We start from the raw sequence: 19,511 nt of genomic DNA, 5'->3' as shown, positions 1-19,511 counted from the left end.
CACAGTATGAAGGATATTGATAAGCTGGAAAGTATACAAATGACAGATAACCAGGATGGTGAAAGGGTGAACAGAAGTTTGGTTGAAGGAACTGAGAATATTTAGCCTGAAGATAAGAAAATTCAGGGGGATATAAATGTCTGTAAGTTTTCGAAGGACTTCCATGGAAGTTTTCCAATTTTCCAATTTTCCGTGGAAAATGAGGCAAGCAAAATTAAGTGACATGTCTAAGTGACATGGAAGAAAGATCAAACTTATTTTGTTGGACCTTAGAGGGCAAAACCAGGACCAGCGGATGGAAACCATAAAGAGGTAAAGTTAGGCTCCAAGTAATGAAAAAAACTTCATAATAATTAGAGCCGTCCAAAAGTGCAATGTGTAGCCTTGAGAAGTTATAGTCTCTCCCTCTTCGGAAATCTTCGAGTAGATATCAGGAATATCACGGTGAAGAGACTTTGGTAGTGTTGGATTAGATGGCCACGAAGGTCCCTTCTAACTTTCAAAGTCTCTCATTTTGTAATTCTCCATAATGACTGAACTAACTACGTGTGTATACATGACTGTATTTTTGTCTATAAATTTCTGTGGAAGCCACATGTCAGGGCATGTGCCCACACCCACCTTCCAGTCCAGTTGATTGTCCCTGGCTTCCCCCTCATCTCTCTTCCCCCGAAGGTGCCCAGGATTACGTAACCGCACTCATCTAAACCGCCACCCCACCCCCACCTCACCACCTCCACCTCCACTGCCTCCGCCTTGCCAAACCCGTAGGAATTTCCCTGTCTCCTCCCGCTTTTGCCCCATCACCCAATAGCACTAAAGTATTATGGGGGCGGTCCTGCCCAGCCTGCCCCATAACTAGCTCGACTTAAAGCACAGTCTTCATTCCTCGTTCCTGCTCCACTCACCATGTGTCATAATCGAGGTTCCCTCCCTGCTGTACCCGTCACCATGGCCCCAACCCCGGGCCCTGTCCCCAGTTCTGGGCTCCGGAGAAGGTCCGGTCCGGAGATATTTACTTTCGACCCCCTCCCGGAGCCTGCCACTTACCGACCCGCCCGCTCCAGCATTTCCCACAGGGTCCCTCGCAAGCGCAGCCGCAAGGTCCTCTACCCTCGAATGGTGAGTATTCCGATTCCAAGACCTAGAAAGTAGCGAGCACTGGAAGGGCCAAGTTGGGCCACAGGACCTGGCTCCTCGCTCCCAGGGACCAGTTGGGGCAATGAGATGCCTAAATCCCTTTTCTTACGACTTTATAACATTCTTTCTCAGGTTCGACGCCAGCTACCTGCAGAGGACCCCAATCCAGCACGGCGGCTCCTTTTCCTCCTCCTCACCGTTGTCTTTTGTCAGATTCTGATGGCCGAGGAAGGGGGTCCAGCGCCTCCTGTGCTGGAAGAACCCGCCAACGACCCCACTCAAGCGCCTCCAGTTGTGGAGTCCCAGAACTTGACGTCTGAGCCGCCGGACTACACCGTGAACGTCAGCGCCTTCCTCCAACAGCACCCAGCAGCCTTCTAAGACACTTCCCCTACAAAAACAAAAAGAAGCACAGAAGCCTGGGGTACGAAAGGGCGTTTGCCGAGCTGAAGCTGGGTCCGGGACACCCTCGAACTTAGAACACTAATACCCAAGAATGACATCAGTGCCTCAGGTCCTAAATCCCAGAGTTGCAGGAAATGGAAGGTGGAGAGAAACTTGTCCTGACATCTTTAGTGCAGGGGAAAAAAATGCATTAATTTATTGCTGTTCATTCCTAGGTCATAATATTTATATACAGTGTTTATTTATATACCATCCCACCAGGGGTGAGGTGATGGTGGTAGTGGGAGAAGGGTATATGTAGTATTTATTTTAATTTATGTGTTGGAGAGATGTCTCCAACTTTCTGCAATATTTTTGTTTTTTGTTTTATTTATTGAGATGCTCTAGTGAGCTGCTGAAGTCAACTCCTTAGACCAAACTAAAGCTGAAGGTGGGGAAAGGAGTTGGGAGGTGATGGGTGACTGGGACTGGAGAACTGAATCAAAGGAGGGGTTGGGAAAGAAAGGATAGTGAATAGTGATAGGGGTAGTAATTTTAGGGGTGACAATATCTATATACTGATTTCAACTCAGTGGGGCCTACTATGTGAGGCCCCACAAGGGCTAAAGGGTTCTTTGACCACCTCAGAAACTGCCCCTAAGGGGCTGTGGGGGATGGGTGGGTCTATTGCCATGTATGTTCTATGAACAATAAATAAAATTGGATTTTACTGCTAGAAACCAACCTTGTGTTTGTGTCTTGATAAGGCTGGTTCTTTTGAGAACAGCAGCTTGATTTAATGCAAAAAAGCCTGGAGTTGGAATAAGACCAGTTCTTTTCCTAGTTATCTGACTTTGAAAAAGTCACTTCAATTTCTCTAAGCCTTAGTTTCCTAATCTATAAAATGGGAATGAGATACAGCCTGGAAAAATGGATTGAGGCAAAGCCTTGCTTGGTTCTGGAAGGTCCTGCTTTTGACACACTAACTTAGAACACACCAGCTTGTGACTTTGAAAGTCATCTAAGCTTAGTGCTCCAAGGAAACTCTTTAAGACTATAAGCAGGGGGCAGCTGGGTAACTCAGTGGATTGAGACACAGGAGGTCCTAGGTTCAAATCTGAACTCAGACACTTCCCAGCTATGTGACTGGACAAGTCACTTAACCCCCATTGCCTAGCCCTTGCCACTCTTCTGCCTTGGAACCAATACCGCAATATTGTTTCCAAAATGGAAGGTAAGGGTTTAAAAAAAAAAAGACTAAGCTACAGATAAATTGTCAATTTTTGCTGGTGGAGGGAATTCCCATGCCTAGAGTTGATGAAATCGTTAGCTCAAACCTGGGAAATGGTAATAATTCTTTCACTATTTACATTACAGTTATTGTGAGGATCAAATATACTTCAGAGTAATGAAAAGACTTATTTGAGTTGGAGTCCAAAAGCCCTGAGTTCAGCACTGGTTTTGTCAAATGCTAGCTGTGTGACTATAGACTAGTCACTTAACTTAAACATCATTTATTAATTGCCTACTAGCCTGGCAAAAGGGATACAATGAAAGATAAAAATCAGTGTCTGCTTTCAAGGAGTTTAGTGTAATGAGGAAGACAACATGCAAATAACTATGTACTAACAAGACATACATAGAATAAATTGGAGATGATCTCTGGGCCTCAGGCCTGTAATCTGTAAAATGAGGGTTAGGCTCAATATTCTCTAAGATCCCTTTTAGCTCTAAACGTATGAGTTTATGATCCCCTTAGCTCCTGAACATCCTAAGAACCCTATTAACTTCCAACTGATTTCCTTTCAGGAATTCAAATTATTTGCAATATCAAGATCCTAGATATTGAACTTGGGAGGAACCTTTCAGATCCATAACATCCAACTCTATTCATTTAATTGGAAACAGACCTTTGGAAGGGACAGGTCACTTGTATCAAAATCATTGAGGTTTTTTTGTTAAACAAAGGTCTTGCCATTGGATTGAAAATTTGAGAAAAGTTCAGGAACTAAAGGGGTTTACAATCTAAAGGGGAAAGGGGGAAAGCATGGAAAGGAGAACAGCACAAGGTAAAGTGAGTTTTTTTGGTCCCTTCTCTCATTTTCTTCCCTCAGAAATTACCTTCCATTTACTCTATATATGTTGTTTGGTACAATTTTTTTTTCCTTGAGACCGAATATTTTTTGCCTTTCTTTGGATCAACAGCACTTGGCACAGTGCCTGGCACCTAGTAAGTACATCTTGACTGATTGATCATATCCACAAAGAAGTGATCTAAGAAGTCAAGGATAGATGCCTTTATTTAGCTCCTACCATGTGCCAAGTACTGTGCTAAACGCTGGAAAATCTGAGTAGGATGATGGTTACACTATCACTTGCTCAAGTGCTTGCCCTCTTAACAACCTCTCCCCTTCTGAGAAAAAAAAAAGGCTGGTGCCTAGTCCCAGGCATTCAGCGCCCCATTTCCAACTGCCGGATATGATCACACATGACTGCTGACACTGGGTAAACCCAGGATGAAGCAACATCCCCAGGGTGGTAGCGTGCCTTGGCGTACAGGAGTGAAAGCAATCAGAAGGAAAGAGTCCAGAAAGGGGCTGGGAGAAAACAAAGGGCCGGAAATTCAGGGAAGCCAAGGCGCCTTTCCCTTCCCCCCAGCCCCGGCTTCCCTCCGGGGCCTTCCCAGCAGGAGCAGCAGCAGCAGTCACTAACGCTGTAGAGAAGGTGCGCGGAGACTGCTGGGAAGGGGCGGAGTCATAGGAGGTAGTGGGTGGAGAGGAGATTCGTCAAATGCCGGGGGCGGGATCCTGGTTCTGCCGCAGCAACAGGGCGCGGTTGGCCTAGCGGGGGAGGGGAGCGCGGCACCGCGGGAGCCGCTGCCAGTCTGGTTGCCCCTGGGCGAGAGCAGACCTGGGCCTCAGTTCCTCGAGCCCCACCCCTGGGGCCGCGTATTCTGCACCTCTAGAGGAGGTGAGGGCTGGGAAGCAGGGCACCCAAGCGACGCCTGAGGCGTGGGGATACACCTAGGAGAGCGTCCGGTTTGTGTGTGTATGTGTGTGCGTGCGCGTGTATGTTTGTGTGCGTGTGTAGGTATGTGTATGCTCGTGCACGCGTGCGTGTTGGGACGGGGGTGCAGTAATGGGCTGGGGTCTAAAGGGAGCAGGGGTCCACCTACTGCTGGGAAAGGAAGGGAGGTCTGGCCAAAGTTTGGGGTTCCAGTGAAGTGTTCCAGCAGTGATGTGATCAATGCAGACTGCAAAGAGGCGACAGTGAAGAAGTGTTGGGGAGTGGGTGGGGCCGGGGTTTGTAGGTTCCATCATTTCCATGCCCGAATCCTAAAAATCATGTTTTCCCTTACCATTCTAGCCCCTCCCTGAAGCATGTTTTTCACTTGTGGTCCAAATGAGGCCATGGTGGTATCCGGTAAGTGCTATTACCCTTCCTTTCCTTTCCAGATTCCCCAAAACAACCTTCTAAATTCTGCTTTGCCACTTTATTCTCTCCCCCTACACATTCACACCTCCCTCAATTTCTCCTATTATTACTAATAACTTATGCAGTCCATTAAGATTCATAAAGCAACTGATTCCTCACCCCTTCTTTACCTTTGCAATTTTTCTTCCCATCTACCTCCCCTCCCACAACTCTTGACTGCCCTATCCTTTATATCCATCCATTTTCCCTAATAGATGATCCCTTCCTTCCACCTACTTCTCAGTCTCTTATACCGTTAGTCTTGCCTTTCATGATTATTAATACTCTTCTAATTAATTCCCTTTGTCCTTCTCAACCCTGAGAATTCCATACTCCCTTCCCAGCCAGATTCATTGTTCTTAATTCTTTACAGGTTTCTGCCGAAGCCCTCCTGTCATGGTGGCAGGAGGCCGAGTCTTTGTAGTGCCCTGTATCCAGCAGATCAGGAGGTAGGTGAGAAGGGGGTTGCAGAAAGTCAGGCATTAAATTCTCTTTCTTCTATTCCACATAGCCCCTACCTTCTTTTTCCAGAATCTCTCTCAACACACTGACCCTCAATGTCAAGAGTGAGAAGGTTTATACTCGTCATGGGGTTCCCATATCAGTTACTGGCATTGCCCAGGTGAGGGTGTGAGCCTACCTCTTTGAAGCCCATTATCCCTATTCTCTTACTCTCCTTCCTTCTCCCTCTCTTCTTTCTCTCCTTCTCCACCCCTCAGAATCTGGGTATCTTTATATTCCCCAACCGCCTTCTTGATCCTTCCTAAAGGCAAAAACATCTCCCAATAGCAACTGTTCCTCCACTGTTTTCTTACCAGGATGCTATGTAGCCTATCTTTTTCTCCCTGGGATATAAAAGACTTATAAGAAACTGTGCCTTCCTTTTCTGCACATCTCTCCCAGAAGGGAAAGTTCTACTTCCCCCCATATTCCCCAACAAATCCCTTTATCCCCAGGTGAAGATCCAAGGCCAGAACAAGGAGATGTTGGCTGCTGCCTGTCAGATGTTCCTTGGGAAGACTGAGGGTGAAATTGCCCACATTGCACTGGAGACATTGGAGGGCCACCAGAGGGCAATCATGGCCCACATGACTGTAGAGGTGGATTAGGGAGAAGGGGACTTAGAAATGGAAGAATCAATAGGCCTGGGAAAGCTTTGAGGGTGGATTCTGAAGACCTGAGGAGGTGGGACCTGGTAGAAAAGTAGAGCCTGGGGCCAAAAAGAGTTGTAGGATAGAGATTTAAAATCACTCTTCTGGGGGCAGCTGGGTGGCTCAGTGGATTGAGAGCCAGGCCTAGAGATGGGAGGTCCTGGGTTCAAATGTGACCTCAGACACTTCCCAGCTGTGTGACCCTGGGCAAGTCACTTAACCCCCATTGCCTAGCCCTTACCACTCTTCTGCCTTGGAGCCAATACAAAATGGAAGGTAAGGGTTTAAATAAATAAATAAAATAAAATCAACCTTCTTTGTCCCATGTCTCCTCTAGGAGATCTATAAGGATCGCCAGAAATTTTCAGAGCAGGTGTTCAAAGTAGCTTCATCTGACCTTGTCAACATGGGCATCAGTGTTGTTAGCTATACTCTCAAGGACATTCATGATGATCAGGTGAACCCAGAAATACAGCCATTACCTCTTCCCTAGCTCCCTTTTCCCATCTTTCCAAGAGGATTGAGGCATCCAATATCTATAACTCTATTTCCCTTCCACAGGATTATCTGCACTCCTTGGGGAAGGCTCGAACAGCTCAGGTCCAGAAAGATGCTCGTATCGGGGAAGCTGAGGCTAAGAGAGATGCTGGGATCCAGGTGAGAGGGGCAAGGAAAGAGATTGGGTTCAGTCAGTTAGCACATATTTGCCATATGTTCAGCATGAACTAGCATGATGTCATTGCAAAAGCACAGGGCTTGAAATCAGATAAATCTAAACTAATCTCTGACTTAGACATTTTCTAGCTACATATAAGACCTTAGATAAGTTACTTTACTTCTCTGGGCTTCAGTGTTCTCATCAGTAAAATAGAGAGGGGGGAGTGGTTTAGACTACATTACTTCTAATGGCCTACTATAAGATATAATGGCATATTTTATGGCTCAGTTAAAGGAAATGGATGTGGATAGAATTTGTATAGAGGTGGATAGAAGCTGGTAGGAAGTCAGAGGGAGGATCTAGGGCAGTGTTGGCAAACCTTTTAGAGATCAAATACCCAAACGGTACTTTCAAGCCACCTGTGAGACACCTCTCCCCCCTCCCCCCCAATTACTCCAGGGAGAAAATGCTCAAGTTGGTCTGCTGGGCAGAGGGACAAGTTATGTGAAAAATGTCCCCAGGTGCTGTGTCGAGGGGAACAGAGCAGCCCCCTCTGGCACTCAGGGGCATGAGTGTCATGGGTTTGCCAACATGGATCTAGGGGATGGAGTGATATGAATGTTTCTGAGGTACCCTTACTTTTCATTCAAAGGTTTTAGATGTAGAAATGACCTTAGAGATTTTCCAGATGAGGACATTGAGACCCTGGGAAGTTGTAATTTTCTCTAGGCTACACAGGAAATGTTATCCTACCCCTACCCTTATTTTGACAGTCACCTCTACCCCCAACAGGAGGCAAAAGCAAAACAACAGAAGGTTTCTGCTCAGTTCCTGAGTGAGATAGAGATGGCCAAGGCACAAAGGGACTATGAGCTGAAGAAGGCTATTTATGATGTTGAGGTCAACACTCGTCGTGCACAGGCTGACTTAGCCTACCAGCTTCAGGTCAGGGGCATCCATGCCAGGCTTCAGTGTTTCACTCTTCCTCTCCTGTTTTTCTTTGCTAGCCCTCCCTGTTTGGGCATCTTTATTTTTAACAGTGTCTCTGATCTCTCAAGCCTGACCTGCCTTCCATATTTTTCCCATAATATTTAAAGTATCAGAAAGACAAAGGTTAAGAGGGGGTTATAAACAAAGGCCATAACCATGAAAGTATAAGAGAGGGGGGAAAGATGTATTTGGTTTTCTGTTTTGTTGGGAGCTTTTTAAACAGAAATTTTCTTTTTGACACTTTGTTATACAGCACTTTCCAAAAAAACCCTTATCACACCAAAAAAATGTATTTCCCCAAAGCAACTAAACAAAACCCATATAGTGATTGTGACTAATATAGTGATTTTGAATAATGATACAAAATATCATAGTATATACCCAACCCTGACAGTCCTAAAGCTTGAAAAGTTTAGGATTCATGAAAAAAAGAATTTGACCTGGTGTGATGCCAACAGATAGCATATAGGCTGAAAATTAACCATTTTTTAAAAGTTCAAATGTGTTCTCTCATTTAACAGTTAACATTTATTAAATGTTTATTGTTTACCGACTGCTGTGCTGAGGGTATTGGTACAAAGTTTAGAAAGATACAGTTTCTGGCTTAGTGAATTTAGGTGGGGATGGTGTGGAATAAAATACAAACAAGTAATATTGTATATTATCATTAGAGTGCTGCAGAACAAAAGACTTCTTGAGGTCTGAGGTTTGCCATTATAACAAGGTATCAGGGAAGGCTTTGGAGGATGTAGCATTTGGGTTTTAAAGGGCAGCTAGGAATTCAATGGGAAAAAAATGGGAAAGGAATGTAGTCTAGGTGCAAGGAGACAGGCTAATACAGTATGTTTACCACAGTGGAGAATGGAGGAAATGCAAAAAGCAGTCAACTTCAGATGGAGCATTTATATACAAAATAAAGCTGATATCAAGTGTAGGGAACCTTGAATACCAAAGAAGTTTTGACTTTACTTATTTGGGGCTGCTTCAAATCTTTGAGCTGAGTGATGTGACTGGATCTATAAAAGGAAAATTAATCCAGATAATTATGGAGTGAGGAGAATGGAAGCAGGAAAACCCAATAAAGAGTGGGGCAGCTAGGTGACTCAGAGGATTGAGAACCAGATTTAGAGATGGGAAGTCCTGGGTTCAAATCTGGCCTCAGATACTTCCTAGCTATGTGACCCTGGGCAAGTCACTTAACCCTCATTGCCTAGCCCTTACTGCTCTTCTGCCTTGGAACCTATTCACAGTATTGATTCTAAGATGGAAGATAAGGGTTTAAAAAAGAAAATAGTACTGTGGGGCAGCAGAGTGGACAAAGCACCAGACCTGGAGTCAAGAGGACCTGGATTCATATGTGACCCCAGACACTTCCCAGCTGTGTGACTCTGGTCAAGTCACTTATTGCCTTTCTGTCTTAGAGAAAGGGGAGATAGGGGGCAGCTGGGTGGCTCAGGGGATTGAGAGTCAGGCCTAGAGATGGGAGGTCCTGGGTTCAAATGTGACCTCAGACACTTCCCAGCTGTGTGACCCTGGGCAAGTCACTTACCCCCATTGCCTAGCCCTTACCACTTTTCTGCCTTGGAACCAATACACAGTATTGACTCCAAGACAGAAGGTATGGGTTTAAAAAAAGGGGGAGGAGGGAGAAGAAAGTACCGTAGTGATAATAATACTTCATAGATAATAGTACGAATTAGAGTATTAAAGAAATTAGGAATGTTTTGAAGAAAATCCTAAACATTTGAGATTGACCCTAGTTCCCTATACACTGTGTCTTTAAGGTCCTTATTATAACCAGAAGAATATACAAGGTTGGATGGCATGAGTCTAACTCTATGTAGCTATTTTTACATTTAATCATCACACTTTTTCTTGGTATCTGAACATTAACTTTCTGATTCACTGTATCTGACTTCTGGTTCCTAATTCACCTAGGTGGCAAAGACAAAGCAGCATATAGAGGAACAACGAGTGCAGGTGCAGGTGGTGGAGCGGGCCCAGCAAGTAGCATTACAAGAACAGGAGATAACTCGTCGAGAGAAGGAGCTGGAAGCCCGAGTGAAGAAGCCTTCAGAGGCTGACCGCTATCGCCTAGAGAGACTAGCTGAAGCAGAGAAGTAAGAGAACCCCCCTTCACTGCAAGGCTAAGGACAAACTGGCAACTAAGGCCTCCTGCAACCTTGTCTCCCTGAGGGAATAATTTCTTCTTTGATGCCTTGACTTGCCTTATTAATAAAAGTTTGATCATTTCCAGTGTTAGAAAGCTTTCTCCATGAACTTTTCCTGTTTCTCTGGGATAGAAGCAAACACCTCCTCCCACACAGCTCTTTTTCCCCTTTTCTCTCTCAGGTCGCAGGTGATTATGCAAGCAGAGGCTGAAGCTGAGTCAATTCGGGTCAGTCAAGGGATAGGGATAGGGAAAGAATGGATCAACAACTGGGAGTCTTATCCCCAGCACCAGTTCTCCCTTTTGTCCTCAAACAAAATCTCATCTTTTGTCTTCACAGATACGAGGGGAAGCAGAAGCATATGCTATAGGGGTCCGGGCCCGGGCAGAGGCTGAGCAGATGGCAAAGAAAGCAGAGGCTTTTCAGTTGTACCAGGAAGCTGCCCAACTCGACATGCTGCTGGAGAAATTGCCTCAGGTTTGAGTTTTGAGCCTGGGTTTGGGCAAGTTGATTCCTTGGAGAGGATTTTAGTGTGAAATAGAAATGAATGGAACCCTGGCAAGAGATTGGGCTGGTGCAATGGGCAAGATTGGCCAAAACCAGGTATAAAATCAGAAAATGGGGAAATTAGATCAAGAAGCAGTTTAATAGAACCAGAATTTATGAAGTGTTTATTGTATACAGGTCCAGGATTTCATAGAGCATGTGAGTAGTAAGAAAGAAGGATTTTCAGTAAGGGGTCTGGGCTAGATAGTCTAGAAAGGAATAGGAATTGAGAACTCAGGTTAAGAATGAATTCTTGGGGGCAGCTAAGTAGCTCAGTGGATGGAACCAGCCCTGGGGGAAGTCAATGGGTTCAAATGTGAGCTCAGAGGCTTCCTAGCTATGTGACCCTGGGAAAGTCACTTAACTCCAATTGCCTAGCCCTTACCACCCTTTTGCCTTGGAACTAACAGTAACAATTTTAAGATAGAAAGTCTTTTAAAAAATAAAAGGGTAAAGGCATCAAGGAACAAGGACCACAGAACAGTTTTCTTCTATCTAGGTGGCTGAGGAGATCAGTGGTCCTCTAAGTTCTGCGAAAAAGATCACACTGGTATCCAGTGGGGGAGGTACACTGGGAGCTGCCAAGGTGACTGGGGAAGTATTGGACATCCTAAGTCACCTGCCAAATTGTGTGGAGAAGCTCACAGGTGTCAGTATTTCCCAGGTAAGGAGCCTGCAATGAGACTATATGGGTGCCTATCCATAGGCAGTTTGGTTTTCAGAATATCTGGGTTCTAGTTTAATCCCTGTACTTAACTATATTGCTTCTTCCAGAGTTGAGTCTCCAAGTTGTCTTTTAATGATACTCTAAGTTGGGGCTAAATACCTGGGTTTCTTGTGGATCAGCAAGCCTGGGTGTTGGCTAATACCTCCTTTTCTCTTCCTCCAGGTTAATTAGAAGCCAGTTTTTGGAGCAACCAAAAAAAATTTTTAAGGGGAGGGCATGGATTAAATTCCTATTGTGCACCAGTCAACCCTCCCATGAAGTTTCCTGATCTGAGCCCTGGCTTCTTTGTTCCTACCCAACTCAAGTGGCCCCACCCTTTTAGGGTCCTCCAGACTTTCCTGCTCAGTTGCCTGTGCCTTGTTGTGGGGAGCTGCTCCCCATTCCCAACCCCACACTGCCAGGGGCTGTCCTATCCCCAGCTGATTACCACCTTCCCCAATACACTTATTTAATCAATTAAATGATTGTCTGCATGAGTTCTGGCCTTTTCCCCTACTTTTTCTCTGAGAAGCCTAGTTTTGTTATTTAAGGGTGGTAAAGGTGAACATGGGTTCCGTCAAATCCCAGTACACAGGTTCATCTCCATAAGAAGTTTTAGAATGAAAAACAAATTTTATTCCAGAAACTCAAGAATGAAAACATAGCTAGGAGCAACTAAGTAGCATAGTGGATAGAGCCAGGCCTGAAGTTGCAGGACTTGGTTCAATTATGGCCTTAGATACTTCCTAGCTGCGTGACCTTGCTTAACCCCAGTTGCCTAGCCCTTGTCACTTCTTAGAATTGATACTAAGAAAGAAGGTAAGGTTTTTTGTTTCTTTTTAAAGAGGGAATGCTTGGACCTTTTAAATGGCATAATGGAGAAACATTACTCAATGCCTCTTTCAATAAACAGACCTGGTCCTAATGTAATTTCTTACTTTCTACTGAGTAATATAGCCTTAAGTCTACTCCTAGAAAAGTGTTCTCAATGTTCCATTAAGTCTGTCCCATTCACACTTCAATTTGAAGTACAACCTGTTTTGTAAAATAAGAAAAAGTGGTCATACAGGGAGTCCGTGAAAAACCAAAGATGATACAACTACTGATCTGAAGGGCACTGAAGAGACAGCAGAACACCAAGTTCCACTCCAACCCTTGTGCCTCCCATTCCCCTCCAAGAATCAACCAGACACTTAAGTTTTTGTTTTTCCTCATTTCCTGTTTATTTTTGGGTTCTGGGGCGTCGTCTTTTCAATATGAAAAAAAGCAGCAAGTTCAACACAAAACAGAAACCTAGGAAGTGGGGGGGCAGGGAAAGAGCCAAAGATAGAAACTGCAGAAGTAGAAAGGATGAAAGAAAATGAAGGAAAGATTTGGTGATGGGGGGGGGGGGGGGGAGGGAAAGGTGTTTTTTTTTTTGTTACCCCCCTGCTCCCTTCCTCTTCAAGGGAATTGATTTTGGGGGTGGGGTAAAATTGAAATCCTCCCCAAATGAGGGACTTTTCTAGAATTTGGGAAGTTGAGGCAATTCTCTCTTCTCATTTCTCAGACTGGGGAAGAGTACATAGTTCCCAAAATGAGGGGAAGCAAAGACCTGAGGGGGGAGCCCACCTGGCAGAGTGAGGCACAGACCCCTTCAAAGAAAAAGGAACACTTGGGACAGAAACCAAAACTGGGAAGGTGGGAAATAATACTGTCAACACTTACCCCAGAACTGGAGAGTAGAGAGAGAGAAAGGAAAGGGGCACCTGGAGGTAAGAATAGGACAAGTTGGGAAGTACCTGAAGATGGTAATTAGAATAGAAAGCCTGGCTCCCCCAACAGACTTTTATGGAATGGAACACTCCATTTCCTCCTTTCCTCCTAAATACCCACCAAGTGAACTCTCTTAACTAGGAATATTATATCTTGGTTCCCTCCTCCATACAAGGGAAGCCAAAGAGTTCTGGACCTTTCCTCTTAGTCACCATTTTAGTTCAGGGCACTTAGTAGACACAAAGGCCCCTAAATTGAGGCTCTGGGTTGGAGACATCCTGCTTCTGGGAGAGAAATCTTGGAGTGAAGAGGCAGAGTGTATTACTGAGATGACAGGTCATAAAGAAAGAACAAAGGGCAGAGAGCTCAGCACCCACAAAGGAGAGAAAGAAGATGGAGGCAGAAAATGCAAATTTTAGAGGAAAAGGGTGATGGGGAAAGAATGTTGGGAGAGTTGAGAAGACTGAGGTGGCAGGGTATCTCTTTTAGGCCTCTTCCTCTGCTTCCTCACCGAAATCCTCCTCCTCTTCAGCGGTGGCATCCTGGTACTGCTGGTACTCGGAAACGAGATCATTCATGTTGCTCTCAGCCTCGGTGAACTCCATCTCGTCCATCCCCTCCCCTGTATACCAGTGGAGGAAGGCCTTCCGCCGGAACATAGCAGTGAACTGCTCTGAGATGCGCTTGAAGAGCTCCTGGATGGCAGTGCTGTTGCCAATGAAAGTGACAGCCATCTTGAGCCCACGAGGTGGGATATCACAAACAGCGGTCTTGACGTTGTTGGGGATCCACTCAACGAAGTAGCTACTATTTTTGTTTTGCACATTGAGCATTTGCTCATCCACCTCCTTCATGGACATCCGCCCACGGAAAACAGCAGCAACAGTGAGGTATCGCCCGTGGCGAGGGTCACATGCTGCCATCATGTTCTTGGCATCAAAGACCTGCTGGGTGAGCTCAGGCACGGTTAGGGCACGGTACTGCTGGCTCCCACGGCTGGTAAGGGGAGCAAAGCCAGGCATGAAGAAGTGGAGTCGAGGGAAAGGGACCATGTTTACAGCCAATTTTCGGAGATCAGCATTAAGCTGGCCAGGAAAGCGAAGGCAGGTGGTGACACCACTCATGGTAGCAGAGACTAGATGGTTGAGGTCACCATAGGTTGGCGTGGTCAGCTTGAGGGTTCGGAAGCAGATATCATAGAGTGCTTCGTTATCAATGCAGTAGGTTTCATCTGTGTTTTCTACTAACTGGTGGACAGAGAGGGTGGCATTGTAGGGCTCAACCACGGTGTCTGAGACCTTTGGTGATGGAACCACACTAAAGGTATTCATGATGCGGTCAGGATACTCCTCTCGGATCTTGCTAATGAGCAGGGTACCCATCCCTGAGCCTGTGCCTCCACCAAGTGAGTGGGTCAGCTGGAAGCCTTGCAAGCAATCACAGCTCTCTGCCTCCTTGCGCACCACGTCCAAGACTGAATCCACGAGCTCTGCCCCCTCGGTATAGTGGCCCTTGGCCCAATTGTTGCCTGCCCCAGACTGCCCTGGAATTAGGGTGGGAGGCAGCATAGGTCAGAAGAGATGCTACGATATCTCACTTTCATCAATCCCTTCCCCTTTAATCTAAAAATCTTTTATCCACCTATGCCTTTGAAGAGAGGTATCAAACATACCCAAATTAAAATGTAATGGAGAATTATTTAAATAAAAATTCAATATAACAGATAACATTAATATGTGGTTTCCTAAGTAATGTGAAGCCAGCTAGAATTTTTAGTTTAGTGGCCCCTCTTTCTGAGTTTGATATCAAGTCCTCTTACCTAATGTTCAACCCCTCAATCATTCCCCTTTGTCTACCTCCCATCCAAGTCACTCCTGCCTTTCTAGAACTCTTCTAACCACAAACTAAATTGAACCCAATTTTGAAGTTCTTAATTTCCTTCACCCATCACTGTACACTGATACTAAGCTCCCCCAAAAGAACCCTTAGTTATATAAAAATACCTTTATGCTAATTTGCCTCTTATTTCACTTCAGAGAGATCCTAACATATCTTTGGGATTCAGTTCATACTGGTTCTTAATGCAGAACCTTCAGATCCAAGGGACTGATAAATTTGGGGGATTACCCTGGGGTAATAATTAGCAATGAAAGAATCTCTTCCCTACCCACTCTCCCAGTTGCAAGACTAATACCTCTAAACCTCTTAACCTTTAATTCACTTCAACTTACCAAAGACAAAGTTATCTGGTCGGAATATCTGGCCAAAAGGTCCAGATCGAACAGAGTCCATGGTCCCAGGCTCAAGATCAACCAAGATAGCCCGGGGTACATATTTGCCACCTGTGGGAGAAAGTGAAGAATAGGTCTGCTAAAGAAAGAAAGGGAGGGTCCCCAGGGTCCCTACACATATGGCACTCCCACTACCATTCTAGTTTTTGCCACCAGGTGGCAGCAGAAAACGACTAAGGTAGGAAAAAGGTGTGGGGAAGTAAAGGGAAAGGGCTGGGAGAAGATAACCAGTCTCTGGGAAGTCAAGGGGGAAGGGTCTCCCTTGGATAAATGGTTTCCCCATATTGCAGGAGGTAGATGAGAGGGAAGGATTCCCTTCCCTGCCCCTCACCAGTGGCCTCATTGTAGTAGACAGAGATCCGGTCCAACTGCAGGTCGCTGTCCCCGTGGTAGGTGCCGGTAGGGTCGATGCCATGTTCATCACTGATCACCTCCCAGAACTAAGCAGAGTTAAGAAGTGAAAGGAAGTTGAAAATTCCCCTCCTCCACATTCATGATGGATTTTCAATCCCCAAATTCCCCTCTCAATCCAAGAATCATATCCACCCACCCACCCAAAAAACCCAGGGGATTCTCTCTCCAATGCCCCAATCCTGGAACAGATGGGCCAGCAGAGAAAGCTTGTTACAGGATTATCCTGCTCTATAAATGCATGAGATAATAGGGCTGAAAGAGACAGATGCATTTCTGTCCAGGTAATCCAGGAGAAGGGTAGAAGCCAGATGCCCAAGTCCCTGGCTAGGAAAAATAAATGCCACCGTCACCCTCCCTCTCTCCCCCCACAGCAGGCAACGCCCCTTCGATGCGCACAAAGAAAAAAGGCACTGCAGCTGCTACCCACCCATCCCAACTCGCTACAAGAGCTAGCCCGAGGGAGGGGCGAGAAGGCTAGGGGGGGAAAGATGGACAATAGAGCCAAGGGTGGGGCTCTTTCCCTTGATCCAGCACTGCCCTAGAGCGCAAGGGAGTTTTTGCCCCGCCTCAACCGGGCTCCGCCCTTTTGCCACAACGTTGCAAACTCTCCTTCCCACTTCCTTTCCACCCCCATCCGTTATACAGTATCTTCGCACTGGGGGCAGGGAGAAGAAAACCTTTTACCCTGAAATATTGTTTCTTTGCTACAATTTCCTTTTTTCTTATTCTGTACTGAGATTCTTTCCCTTATGTACCATTTTTTAACTCTTTGTCCTGACTCTAACAATTCACGCGGAACACCATACAACGCGCGGGAATTTGCACCCCAACCCCCACCCCCCGCTCCCGCCTTTAAAGGGAGGACTTTCTAGAGAAGGGGGGGAGAAAGCCCCCGCCTTTTCCCTTCTCTTTTCACGAAAGAGAACGGGTGGACTAAGTAAGATTCCACATTCCACGTTTCTGGGGTGGGTGTGGAAGGGGAAACTACTAATGCCCGACCACTTCCCACCCCCGCCAGCCTATTTCAATCCCTTTTTCTACAGCTCAGTGCACAAAGCGGCTTCTCACCTCCCCATTAGGATTCAGGCAATAGTCACAGTTTTAAGCCGGCGGTGGGGGGGGAGGAATTAATAGAAACGCCGAGATGCACATGGGACAATACTGGCCTCGCTTTGTCTCACCCGTTTCCATTCTTTCATCTCTTTGACACAAAAGTAGCGTAGAGATCCCTTTTACCTATCCCCTCAATCCCTCCATTCCCCAAAGGTGAAGAATCACATCTTCCAGTTAATATACTCAACAATTATATCACTTTATTGGTTCCTTCCTCTTTACTGATGGAAAGGACCAGGCTGCGACACGCTAACGAAACTGATTCGGAAAACAGAAGAAAAAAAAAAAGACAAAACCCCATATTTTCCTAATGAAAATTCGCGCTGCAAAGAAATGTTTGATTGGGGGGGGGGGTATCGTGCTGCTATGATGGGGGGGGGGAGCCAGCGACAGTCCCGCCACTACTTTTCAGGAAATCTTTTAAATTTTCTTTCCTTTAAAACAAAAAAAGCAATGGAGGTGAGTAGAATATGTAAAATCAAAGTCCTTACCTTTGCACCGATCTGATTGCCACACTGGCCAGCCTGGATATGTACGATTTCCCTCATGGTTAAAATTTACTTTTGCTTGTCTCAAGTTATGTACAGAGAAAAGAGAATGAGATAGATAGATAGATTTTTTTTTTCCCCTCTCCGCTGAAAGCGCTCTTTATCAATAGAAGGTTTCCCGGAAGGTTGGAGCAGCTAGTTCAGAACACAGCTGCACAAACGTTCTGAGAGGGAGAAAGAAGGAAGGGGGGAGGGGAAGCGAGGGAGGAGAAGCAGGGCGGGGCGCGCTTGCGCTGCGTGGCCTGAGAGGAGGGAAGGATGAAGAGGTAGGCGCCAGCTATATCGTAGACAAAGCCCCTCTATAGAACCATTGATTGGTCCCCATCAAGCAAGTGTCTGATACCCATTGGTTGCTCCTCCAGGGACCAGGCGCGAAACTTACTGGGAAATGTAGTTCTCTATTGTTGTCCACGCTGCAAAATGAAAAAGGGAGGCATGGGGTGGGTGTGGATTTTTTTATAACGAATAAAAATATTAGGCATAGCCTTCCACTCTCTTGAGTTTGTTTTTTTTTATTTTTTAATTATTTATTAGAGGAGACCAGAAATTAGATATGCAATAATCGGGAAGTCTAGGATTGGGCAGTGGGTATTCCTGCTGTAGCATTTCTAGGACTGGCCAGCTAAACTCAAAGAAATGTTAGGAAAATCAAATGTGAATTTAGGATAGATAGTTACAGGACCTTTTCTTCTTCCCAGGGCTAAAATATCTAGCCTTCCTTACCCCAAAGTTCTTTTCTGTGCTCTTCACCCTCATCCTTATTTGCCTCTGATCTAGATCACCAATCACACCTCAGAAATAGTGGAAGGAATAGTGGTTTCAGTTGAGAATATTTTAAAATATCCAAAGAGAAAATTTCACTAGGGACATTTCAGGACAAGGATGTGGGTGTTTAAAAAGACAGTTAATTGGAAGGGACATTCATAATGAATTTGTGAAAGAAAATCTACATGTTGGGAAGTCAGATACCTGGGTCCCTGAGATATGTTCTTTTGAAGAGAGTTGTAGGAAGTAGGAATTAATCCAGGGATAGTCTGAAGTTAAGAGAGCAACACACCTGAGCTGAGCTAAGGAGAGTGAGATGCTGAAGAGTACAATACCTGGTACATTTTCTGAGCACCTCTATCCCATCTCCCCAGACATAGTGTTGTGGGGGTGAAGAGGTACACCCCTTGGGCTCAGGAAGGATACCTTTCTGCAAGAATGCAAGACTTCGAAACTTAGCTTAAAAAAAAAAACAGAATTTTAGAAAGTAATGTTGAGAATGGCCAGGAGGATAGTATGGGTGGATCAGCAAGATGGAAGGATGCTCCCAGAATCCATCAATTCTGGGGATTTTATACTCTTACAATAGATGCTGTGTCATGATGTGTACGTGACTCTAGAGTGGTAGCCACTCAGGTGTTTGGTAGGGAGGGTTGGTCATCTGACTGGGGTCTGCCTGGAGACATAGGGAATGACCCTCATAAAAGATTCCTTAGTTTTAGGGAACAGACAGATGTCTGAGATGTAACCCAATAGTATCAAGGTGTAGCCTGGAGGTGCATCTCTCTATCCATCTTAAATTTAAAGGAGGATCAAAGCAGCACAATCATCTCAGGGTCCTATAGGGGTCACTGGATGTTTTAGATTAGGAGTCACAAGGATGTAAGGGAGCAAAGGAATTTCCCTAATAGTTTGCCTGAGTTTCTGGGGGTAAAATGCCTATGTCAATAGGACCCTTAAGTAGAACCTATAGATTTATAAGAGGTAGATGCCTGGCCTCATACACTTCTTAGCTGTGCGACCCTGGGCAAGTCACTCTACCCTGTTTACCTAGCCCTTGCCCTTCTATTTTAAGGATAAAAAAAAAAAAAGAGGCAGATGCTTCCACACCCCATTCAAATCAATGTCATGGCAACTCAATCAAGCAGATCACCATGGTAACCTCTCTTAGGCACCTGAGTTGGAGATGAAAACCACTGAAGGAAGGAAGGTTGGACTTGGGGACAAAAGGAGAAGAAATAAGATTAGTTCAGGTTGGGATATTTCTCTTGCGAACTGCATTATCACTGTCACCAAAATCACTTTACCTTTTTTTTTTCTTTTTAAACCCTTACCTTCTGTCTTAGAATCAATACTATGTATTGGTTCCAAGAGAAGAGTGGTAAAGGCTAGGAAATGGGGGTTA

At 45.3% G+C, this 19,511-nt stretch overlaps 3 protein-coding genes across 9 annotated transcripts; 2 read left to right on the top strand and 1 right to left on the bottom strand.

Annotated features, from left to right (window-relative positions):
* The first annotated feature begins 687 nt into the window (after nt 1-687).
* IER3 (immediate early response 3) lies at nt 688-2,264 on the top strand. The gene is made up of 2 exons (XM_001375616.4): nt 688-1,122; nt 1,273-2,264. Exons 1-2 carry the CDS (start codon nt 910-912, stop codon nt 1,519-1,521), a joined length of 462 nt encoding a protein of 153 aa, XP_001375653.1. The 5' UTR covers nt 688-909; the 3' UTR covers nt 1,522-2,264.
* A 1,710-nt stretch (nt 2,265-3,974) lies between these two features.
* On the top strand, nt 3,975-11,717 carry FLOT1 (flotillin 1). 7 transcript variants are annotated; one of them, XM_007483503.3, is made up of 13 exons: nt 3,975-4,248; nt 4,891-4,947; nt 5,372-5,447; nt 5,530-5,620; nt 5,955-6,098; nt 6,487-6,606; nt 6,711-6,806; nt 7,600-7,752; nt 9,736-9,917; nt 10,150-10,195; nt 10,308-10,445; nt 11,014-11,178; nt 11,404-11,717. In XM_007483503.3, the coding sequence occupies exons 2-13, from the start codon at nt 4,905-4,907 to the stop codon at nt 11,410-11,412; spliced, it is 1,263 nt and encodes a 420-aa protein (XP_007483565.1). In that variant the 5' UTR covers nt 3,975-4,248; nt 4,891-4,904; the 3' UTR covers nt 11,413-11,717. The 7 variants fall into 7 exon arrangements, with proteins under 7 accessions (XP_007483565.1, XP_056673820.1, XP_007483564.1 ...); XM_007483502.3 differs by having other exon boundaries at nt 4,248-4,494; XM_056817842.1 differs by having other exon boundaries at nt 4,033-4,248; nt 11,014-11,717.
* Nucleotides 11,718-12,418: 701 nt separating this feature from the next.
* On the bottom strand, nt 12,419-17,637 carry TUBB (tubulin beta class I). Its single transcript, XM_001368484.5, has 4 exons — nt 17,285-17,637; nt 15,598-15,706; nt 15,207-15,317; nt 12,419-14,518 (listed from the first exon to the last, which is right to left on the bottom strand). Exons 1-4 carry the CDS (start codon nt 17,339-17,341, stop codon nt 13,461-13,463), a joined length of 1,335 nt encoding a protein of 444 aa, XP_001368521.1. The 5' UTR covers nt 17,342-17,637; the 3' UTR covers nt 12,419-13,460.
* Nucleotides 17,638-19,511: the final 1,874 nt, after the last annotated feature.

The sequence above is a fragment of the Monodelphis domestica genome, chromosome 2 (assembly GCF_027887165.1).
Source record: "Monodelphis domestica isolate mMonDom1 chromosome 2, mMonDom1.pri, whole genome shotgun sequence".
Classification (NCBI taxonomy): domain Eukaryota; kingdom Metazoa; phylum Chordata; class Mammalia; order Didelphimorphia; family Didelphidae; genus Monodelphis; species Monodelphis domestica.
Note: the sequence above shows the minus strand (reverse complement) of the source record. Positions and strands in the feature narration are given on the sequence as shown.

What these genes read in the sequence shown, in the direction of transcription:
- TUBB (XM_001368484.5), bottom strand. Translation starts at nt 17,341, where the DNA reads ATGAGGGAAATCGTACATATCCAGGCTGGCCAGTGTGGCAATCAGATC. An exon ending in GCAATCAGATCGGTGCAAAG is followed by an intron (nt 15,707 to 17,284) that starts GTAAGGACTTTG and finishes AACTCTGCTTAG; the next exon opens with TTCTGGGAGGTGATCAGTGA. An exon ending in CTACTACAATGAGGCCACTG is followed by an intron (nt 15,318 to 15,597) that starts GTGAGGGGCAGG and finishes TTTCTCCCACAG; the next exon opens with GTGGCAAATATGTACCCCGG.
- IER3 (XM_001375616.4), top strand. Translation starts at nt 910, where the DNA reads ATGTGTCATAATCGAGGTTCCCTCCCTGCTGTACCCGTCACCATGGCC. An exon ending in AGGTCCTCTACCCTCGAATG is followed by an intron (nt 1,123 to 1,272) that starts GTGAGTATTCCG and finishes ATTCTTTCTCAG; the next exon opens with GTTCGACGCCAGCTACCTGC.
- FLOT1 (XM_056817842.1), top strand. Translation starts at nt 4,905, where the DNA reads ATGTTTTTCACTTGTGGTCCAAATGAGGCCATGGTGGTATCCG. An exon ending in AGGACATTCATGATGATCAG is followed by an intron (nt 6,607 to 6,710) that starts GTGAACCCAGAA and finishes TCCCTTCCACAG; the next exon opens with GATTATCTGCACTCCTTGGG. An exon ending in AGACTAGCTGAAGCAGAGAA is followed by an intron (nt 9,918 to 10,149) that starts GTAAGAGAACCC and finishes TTTCTCTCTCAG; the next exon opens with GTCGCAGGTGATTATGCAAG.